This window comes from Podarcis pityusensis, assembly GCF_964106645.2.
Source record: "Podarcis pityusensis genome assembly, chromosome: 8".
Classification (NCBI taxonomy): Eukaryota; Metazoa; Chordata; class Lepidosauria; order Squamata; family Lacertidae; genus Podarcis; species Podarcis pityusensis.
In genome coordinates, this window is record NC_138033.1 from 50624663 (window position 1) to 50633470 (window position 8808).

Below are 8808 nucleotides of genomic sequence, written 5' to 3' on the forward strand. Positions count from 1 at the left end.
AAGGGGACTTGCAAGCCTGCAGTTCTCTTCACTACTTTCATGGCTGGTCTCAGAGAAAACCTTGCCAGCTTCAGACAACCCTGAAACACAAACAGACATACTGAGGGGGATGGCAGCCATCTGACAGCATCATCCAGCCACCTCCACTGGCTTCTGCCTGGCAACTTCATCCCTCACTTCAGCCTGCCAACTTCCACTGGCTTCCACCCATGAATATCCTCTGGTTCATGTATTCACCCTGTGCCAGGAGGGCGGCTTCCAGAACCCCCTGAATGCACCCAGACACACACCATTCACCTCAACCAGTTTACATCCACAGACATCAGCCTGCTCCAGCCTTTCAGCATCCACTGGCTTCTGAATGCATACGTCGCCAGCTTCCACCCAGCAAACCTGCCAACTTCCACCAGGTCCATCACCAGACATCAGTCAGCTGCTGCTTTCTGTCTGCCACTTCACTTCCATGTGGAAGGAGGTCACCCAGTGCTGAATGATACAGCTGTTGCTTACCGTGTTCTCTTCAGGAAGGTTTATGCCTTGGTTCTCCCCTTGGCCCACCTTTATATCCAGTCAGTGGCTATATGCTTTTGGGACATGGGTGGTGCTGTGATCTAAACCACTGAGCCTCTTGGGTTTCCAGTCAGGTCGTCAGTGGTTCAAATCTGAGCAATGGGTGAGCTCCTGTTGCTCTGTCCCAGCTCCTGCCAACCTAGCAGTTCGAAAGCAAGCCAGTGCAAGTAGATAGACAGGTACCACTGTGGTGGGAAGGTAAATGGCATTTCCGTGTGCTCTGGCTCTCATCACGGTCCTCCATCTGCCAGTAGCAGTTTAGTCATGCTGGCCACATGACCCAGAAAGCTGTCTGTGGACAAACGTCGGCTCCCTTGGCCTGAAAAGTGAGATGAGCACCGCAACCCCATAGTCGCCTTTGACTGGACTTAACCATCCAGGGGTCCTTTACATTACTTTTCTACCGTTGCTTTTGTGGGAGGTGAGTTCTTGTGCTTTTGAGCCAACCCAAGCAGTAGCTGGTGAGGCATCATCATCACCTCCCCACCCCCCCACAATGGTGAGTGCAGTTTCAGCAGTAGTTTGTTCCTTTGCATTACCTATTGCCTCATGTGCTGATACCAAGGAAAGACACATTATAAACCTGTGGGGAGAGGGGCATTTTTCAGCCCAATGGCTGCATTTCCCTCTGGCCAACCTTCAGGGACTACATCCCGATGGTGGGTGGGGTCAAATGCCAAACGGAAAGAAACAGTAAATGTGACTCTTTGAATAGGAGACTCCCTTCCCGTGCCCCTCCATCCATTACGAGCCGGCAGAATTGTACGGCCGCGGTACCTTTAAGATGGGCGCCATCTTTGTTACTGACAAGCTATGTGTTGGACATAGCGGCTGACGCCAGTGAGGGTAATTCCCTCTCCCTGATTGGCCGCGGACGGAACGTTTCGCGTTTCCTGAACCGGGTCACGCACGGCGGCTCAGATATCCCAGAGTTCCTGGCGAGAGTTCTTTCTTTTTCCGGCCGGCCATTTTCTCTCCCGGGAGGTGAGTTCGCGTGCTGGGGGAGGCCTGGTTGGCTATCCGCCTTCATCCGTCGCCTGCGCGGGGATGGGGGACTCCGGGGGCGGACTCCGGGGTTCTAGAGGGTCTTGTGGACGTTACGGAAAGGTTATGGGGTCCCGGTGGGGAGACTGATGGGCTCTTGCCTGGTTGTTAGAAGCGATCCTTTGCGCTCCATGGAGCTTCTGGATCTGCCTCGTTATTTAGAAAGCCCAGCCAGAGCTCAGAAGTGGAGCACACAGGCTTTGCCCGCAGGCGGGCCCAAGCTCAGCCTCTGGCGCCTCGGTTAGGACGGCTAGCGGCCCTCGAGGAGAGCATCCAGTGGTGGGTAAGTGAAGCCAGCGTCCCAGGGGCATCCGTAGCTCATTCATATATCGTGATACCAGGTTCTGTCTCTGGCCAAAAATTATTGCACCAATCAATAGGATTTGTAGCCCGGTTAGTCAAGCCAAAGCTACAGTATTTCGGAGTGATATTGGCTAGTGAAGAACGACTTACTACAACTCATTAACTGTAGTAGTTTTGGCTAAAATGTAATGTCCTGAAGAAGTGCAGGTTATTTGTTTTGCTGGGTGTTTTCGTGTTCATTGAGGATTTTATTGTTGACTGCAGAAATGGTTTCCCCTTTATGGGATTTAGTCAAGTGTCGCTCCCTAAGCGAGAAGAGCGCCGCAGTCTGCGACTGGACTTAACTTTCAGGGGTCCTTTACCTTTACCATTGTATCCCTGAATGCTAACGAGCTTTTGAACGTTTTAAACAAGCAGTTTTAAAGCCACCAGCTTTTTCTTATTCATAGTGAAATAAACCATTTTTCTTCAGCTTAACAGCAGGGTTTGAGTCAGCATGAGGTAGGTTCCTGTGTGGGGATGGAGTCTGGTTTAGTGGGTGTAACACAGACTTTGCCTGCAGAAGGCCACTGGTTTAAGCTCTTGGATAGCAGGACAAGGAAGACTTTGAAGAGCCCCAGCCAGCCAGATCAGTCAGTACAGTATTGGGCTCAGTGGAGCAATGTGCAAAATCTGAATGAAGGCAGCCTTGTAAGTTTGGCTGGGATGACCCCATATTTTACCATTCTGATAGGGCATTGGCAAAAGGCTCCAAGTTAGATCTTTAGTATCATTAAAAAAAATGAAGTCTGTTTATCCTTCATACAATGTGACAAGTCAGTCACATTCAGAATGAGACATTACTTTTAATAGGCAGTATGGGGTTGAGGGATAAGACAAGAGTGAGGGGAGGAAAGGGGGGGAGATATTTAGTATCTTGAATACCTTGCTAGAGAAGACTCAGTACTAGTCTGAACCAATAGCCTGATCCTATACAGCAGTTTCATATGTAAGGGAGGGCCCCATAGTTCAGCAGGAGTACATGTAGAAGGTTCATTCTCTGGGATCTCCTGTTGAAGGGTTTTGAACCTTGAAGGGCTGCTGCCAATCACCGTAGCCAGGACCAGCCAAAATTAAGCAAGTAGGTAGCTCCTTATGTTATTGTAAGGTCTCTTGCAGAAGAGATGCTGCAGTGATGCATGTTTGATATTGTTAAACAGAGTGTGGGATATTTGATGAATAGATCAAAGCTCTTCCTAATATTACTAGTAAAAGGTTTCTTGCATCATAACTGCATTCTGCCTGCAAGTTTCCAACCTTTGGCACAATTAGGAATCCAAATGCTAGGTTTCCATTGGGCTTAGAAGGGCATGACATTATGTGTCTCCAGTATACTTCACAGAACTGTTGCAAGGATAAATAATATTTTGTATACTGAAAAGAGATGTTAAAATGGAAATCACAAGGAGTCTAATCCATACTGTTTGTATTTTCAGGGACATAAGGAGCCATGGCGCCCAGCCGGAATGGCATGATCTTGAATCCCCATTTTCACAAAGACTGGCAAAGACGAGTGGCCACATGGTTTAATCAGCCTGCTAGGAAGATCCGCAGGTGAGGTCTGCTGAGCCCCTTGCATTTTGTGTTCTTTGTGTCCGGTGCTCGGCTAACATACAGCTGTCTGGATAATGCAAAAGGCAAGCAAGTGTGAGCCTTGCCATTTTTGGCTTTCTGCAAGACACTTGTTCAGTTCTTCAGCCAGATGATGAAAATTCTCCGGAATCGCTGTACCACATTGATGACCCTTTGAACCCATATAAGCTGATGGCTGTAGCGTTTTTTATTTCTATCTACTCAGTTAAAGGATTGAAAACAGAACTGTCTATATCTTAATGCCTTTATCTAAATCTCTGGTGTTACCGCAGTTTAAATACTGTCTGTAGTTCTGATTTCCACATCTCAAAAATGATATTGTTCAGTTGGAAAAGGTGCAGAGAAGGGCAACCAAAAAGATTAAGGGGTTGGAGCAACTCCTATAAGGAAAAGTTAGATTTGCAACTCGTAGTTTGTGGTGGGAGCGAAGGTGAGTAAGGAGGGACATAAGAGGCATAAAATTATGCATGATTTGGAAAAAAGAAGTCATTTTTTTCCTCACATAATACTAGAATTCCAGGTCTTCCAGTAAAGCGTACAAAAGGAGCATAGCTTCACACATCACATTGCTCAAACTATGGAATTCATTTGCACAAGAGTGGTGCTAGGATTTGATAAATTCATGGAAGATAAGGCTATCAGTGGCTCCTAGTGATGGCTAGTTCTGCCTCCACTGTCAGAGGCAGTATGCTTCTGAATACCAGCTGCTAGGAATTACATGGAGCAATTGCACTGGGGACCTGCTTGCAGGCTTCCTTTAGGCGTCTGATTGGCCACGTTGCTGGACTAAGTGGGTCTTTGGTCTGATCCAGCAGGACTTCCTTTGTTCTTATGCTTGCCTTATGCCTCCTTCCCTTGCAGCCAGTCCCAAGTTTATCTGTAAGGGGAGCTCAGTAAGGGTTATATTTGGAGAGACAACAGGTTTAACATAACCCTTTTGTACTTCTTTCTGCACCCAGGAGGAAGACCCGTCAGGCGAAGGCCCGTCGTATTGCTCCACGTCCGGTATCTGGACCAATCAGGCCAATTGTGAGGTGCCCCACTGTACGATACCACACAAAAGTCCGTGCTGGTAGAGGATTCAGCTTGGAGGAGCTGAGAGTAAGTAAAAAAGCATAGGTGTCTCTTAACACATGAGTGCCTGCCTCTGAAATACAGGTTGTTTTGGCTTGTGGTATATGATATATGAGCTAAGATATATCGGAATCTGATGTGTTTTGTACAGTGGTTGGTGGGGCTTCCATATAACCAAATAACTTCATTGAATCAGATTTCTTGGAGGATTAGTTTTTGTATTTATAGTGGAAGTTCTTGAATTAAACAGATGGAGAGTTTTATAGCGATAGTATAGCTAATCCCTTTTCCTTCAGAGTGGGTTATACGAGGAACTTTAGGCAGTTAAAAATTGAAACCCACACTCTTCTGTTGTCTGTTTCTAATTGCTTAAAGGACAAGAGTTTAGCCTTACACATTTTTATTCAGTATTTTGGTGGAGATTTCTTTTTAGGTACTGGAGAAAAATTGTTTGGCCAGGTACATTAGCATCCTACCAGAAGGTCTCTCTTTGTTGCCCTTGCAAGCCACATGCCGTTTCTTTGAGAGCCTTTCAATCAGATGATGGCTCTGTCCCTGGAATCTCAGTACCGTGATTACTTACGTTTTGAAACTTTCCTTCTCTTTGTAAAAAAAATAATTATTAAAGAGTTTCAAAACAAATATTTTGTTAATACATTAACAGGAAAACAATTTTTGAAAACATTGCTATACTATTATATAAAGTATCGATATTATTAAGTAGACAAGTAAGAAGTTTTCCAGCTGATGACTGTTCTGCCTCCATAGCAGGTACAGGGCTGGCAATGTACAAGTTGATTTTACTTGTGGCTTAGGTTAATATGCTTTCCCTAGATGGCTGGCATCAACAAGAAGTTTGCCCAGACAATTGGTATCTCAGTGGACCCCAGGCGCCGGAACAGGTCAACAGAAGCCCTGCAGGCAAATGTGCAGCGGTTGAAGGAATACCGCTCTAAGATCATTCTCTTTCCCCGGAAACCTTCTGCCCCTAAGAAGGGCGACAGTGCAGTAAGTATATAGGGGAGAATTTCAGGGGAAGTAGGTGTTGCAGGAGAAGGGAGCTTTATTTCTAATAAGTCTGGTGGGGCGAAAGCTGTGCTGCAAAGCACACTATAAAACTCCCAAGGACACAACTTCCAAGGAGTACTTGATTATGACTGGGGCACAAAAAAGCCAGTATAAGAGGCAGAAACACTACTTACTTTCCATTGCTGGTGGTCATATGCTACTTCAGCCACAACATCACAAGTCTGTTCCAATACAGCCACCCAAAGACAAGGCCACCCCCATCCCCTCACCATCAAGGAAATGTAACAAGCAAATAGATAGATAACCCCCACATGTGACGCTGACACAAAACCACTAAGTAGAAGCATTACCACCCCACTCACCACCCCCACCCTCCCCCTCTTTTCTTCCCAACCCAATACTGCATGCAACACTAATGTCTCACAACAAATGAAACTGATCTGTAGAAAACGCAACTTGAAAAAAGAGAGTATGCACATATATTTGTAAACTAAGAAATCTTTAATAAAAATTATTTTTTAAAAAAGTTTGTTCCAGGGCCCTCTTCCTTAGTTGCTATGATTCTCAAAGTGTGTACATATGTCTTTAAAGACCTTGCAGTTACCTGTATTGGAGAGAGAGCAGAAGTGTTGAGGAAAAGTGAGATGACAGCAATATAAGGCTAAACTGGAAATTTTGGTATTCTTCATCTTCAACTCTGCCTAACCTTGCCCCTACAGTAAGATTTTTAGAGGCTCCCTCAGCACTTGTATGATATAATCCAAGCTAGGGTTTTTTTTCTTGCTGTCCAAAAAAGGGAGGTGGAATAAATAGTTAAGTTAATTCCTGAACATTTTCTTCTCACCACAGGCTGAAGAGCTCAAGATGGCCACACAGCTCTCTGGACCAGTTATGCCCATCAAAAATGTAAGTGACTTCCATAGATCTTTCCTCTGAAATTTATAGACTTTATAACGGGAAATTTCCTGCTTCCAACTTCAGTGAAATGGTCTCTTGGGAGCAGCTGTGTTTCTTGGGTGTCAAATGATGTTCTGTGACTTAACAAAAAGGAGCAGCTTCAATGTTGAGTTGGCTACTACTCATTCACTCAAGCACAGTTATGTCCTTGGAATCTTGCAAAACACAAGTTTGCAATCAATATTGAAGGTTGTTGGTTGGTTTTTCGAGTAAGTTTTACATGAAATCTGAACAAGTGAATGGTGGTAGTTGTGATGCTACTGAATTTCTAACAGAAATGGAATATTAAGCAGTCAAGTAGGTGGTTAGCCTTGTGGAGTCCTGCTGGGGATCGTTCTCTTCTAAAGGCCTTACTTCTAACAGTGCCTCTGGGAAGCCCAGCAGCAGCAGGACTTAAAGAAAACAGTCCTCTCTGCTCTTGCTTGTCCTCTAGCAAGAGGTACTCAGTGCTGAGTTTCTGGATATGGGCGTTCAATTTATTTATTTTTGTTTTATTTTATAGAAATAAGGTGAATGCCCTGGAAATCCAGTATATTGAGGGGCAGTATGTAAATGTAAAATAAACTAGTATACAACTATAGCTAGAAGCCATTGACTGTCTCCTACTACATGAATTTGTCTAATCTCCTTTGAAAGCCACCTAAGCCAGTGGCTGTTGTCACACCCTGTGGCAGTGGGTTCCACAAGTTAATTAGTCATTGAGTAGAAAAGGACTTCTCCTTGTCTATTCCTCTTGTCTATCTTGAACCTACAGCCAGTCAGTTTAATTGGGTGACCTATGAGCTCTAGAATTATGAAAGAGGGAAGCTATCTACTTTGCTGCTCCCCACCCCTCGAAAAGCCCCAAATATTTTAGCCTTCCCTCATAAGAGAAGATGCTCCAACCTGTTGGTCATTTTGGTTGCCTTTCCTGACTCTTACTTCCTTTTTGAGACTGACTGGCCATAACTGTTCCTCTTATTCCAAAAGTGGATATCCTCTATGTTTATATCCAAGGCCTTATGCTGCTGACCACCTTCATTTTTAGTCCCTCTAACTGATCACTAGATTCTGCTAGTGATGCAGAAAATATTTTCTGCATCATTTTGGCAATGAATTTTTCCTGTGCCTGGACTAGCCATGAGGGTTCCAACTCCACTGTCAATATGTCTCTGAACTCCAGTTGCTCAGAATCACAAGTGAGGGAGGGTGCTGTTGTGCTTAGGTTCTCTTTGTAGGCTTCACATTAGGGCATCCAGTTGGCCGCTGTGAGAACAAGACGCATGACTAAATGGGACATTGGCCTGATCCAGCAGGCTCTTCTGGTGTTCTGAGTGCTGCTGCAGAAAGGGGCGGAGTCTGTATATACATATTACATATTTTGAGCACATTTTGTCGCGAAAAGAATTCTGGGCACTGCAATTTGTTGAGGGTTGCTAGGAATTGTAACTCTGGGGTATAAACTCTGCTGCCCAGAATTCTTTGAAGGAATGAATATGATTTGGGTGTTCTTTAAAGGTAAACTGTATATACAGCCTGTGACTTAAAAGTGTTAGACTGAGCCATCGTGTGGGTGAATATTGAATGAGAAATGGGAAGAAAGCAGCAGCTTTTTGGTGTGTGCCCTGATTGTCTGATTCTTTCCTTAGGTCTACAAAAAAGAGAAAGCCCGGGTTATATCAGAGGAAGAGAAGAATTTCAAGGCTTTTGCCAGCCTGCGCATGGCCCGGGCAAATGCTCGGCTCTTTGGCATCCGAGCTAAGCGAGCCAAGGAAGCAGCAGAGCAGGATGTGGAAAAGAAGAAATAAACTCTTTGTTCGGAGCACCTCAATAAAGGATAGATTTGGAACTATGTGGTGCTTGTCTTAGAGATGTGGGGAAGAGCAACATGGGCTGGGAATCCTGGCACTTGAGCATAGCCCCTTTGCCATCTCCATCTCATGCCCACTCATTTTTTGTGGGCGCTCCAGTAGTTTGGCAAGGAGGCTGGTACCTCTTGGGTTTTCAGTATTGAAGCAGCCTGGGAAATGGAAGGCAGTGCTAGTTGGATCCCATTTTATATTTTTAACCCCCTGGTTGGGGGATGAAAGGGGCGACCTACCGGTCCTTGCTCACTTAGGTTCCCTTTTGGCAGATACAGAGCTGGGTAATTTGGGTATTTAGTAGAACAGAAGATGATAAATGCAAGTTCCTCATATATGTATGGGGAAGAGCCATAGC

General features: G+C 45.1%; 1 protein-coding gene across 1 annotated transcript; it reads left to right on the forward strand.

The window, feature by feature from the left end:
* The first annotated feature begins 1437 nt into the window (after positions 1 to 1437).
* On the forward strand, positions 1438 to 8437 carry RPL13 (ribosomal protein L13). The gene is made up of 6 exons (XM_081016579.1): positions 1438 to 1554; positions 3393 to 3510; positions 4509 to 4650; positions 5458 to 5631; positions 6502 to 6558; positions 8238 to 8437. The coding sequence occupies exons 2-6, from the start codon at positions 3407 to 3409 to the stop codon at positions 8394 to 8396; spliced, it is 636 nt and encodes a 211-aa protein (XP_080872705.1). The 5' UTR covers positions 1438 to 1554; positions 3393 to 3406; the 3' UTR covers positions 8397 to 8437.
* Positions 8438 to 8808: the final 371 nt, after the last annotated feature.

Coding starts and splice junctions, on each gene's coding strand:
- RPL13 (XM_081016579.1), top strand. CDS start 3,407: ATGGCGCCCAGCCGGAATGGCATGATCTTGAATCCCCATTTTCACAAA. Junction 4,651..5,457: donor TCAGCTTGGAGGAGCTGAGA/GTAAGTAAAAAA, acceptor TGCTTTCCCTAG/ATGGCTGGCATCAACAAGAA. Junction 6,559..8,237: donor CAGTTATGCCCATCAAAAAT/GTAAGTGACTTC, acceptor TTCTTTCCTTAG/GTCTACAAAAAAGAGAAAGC.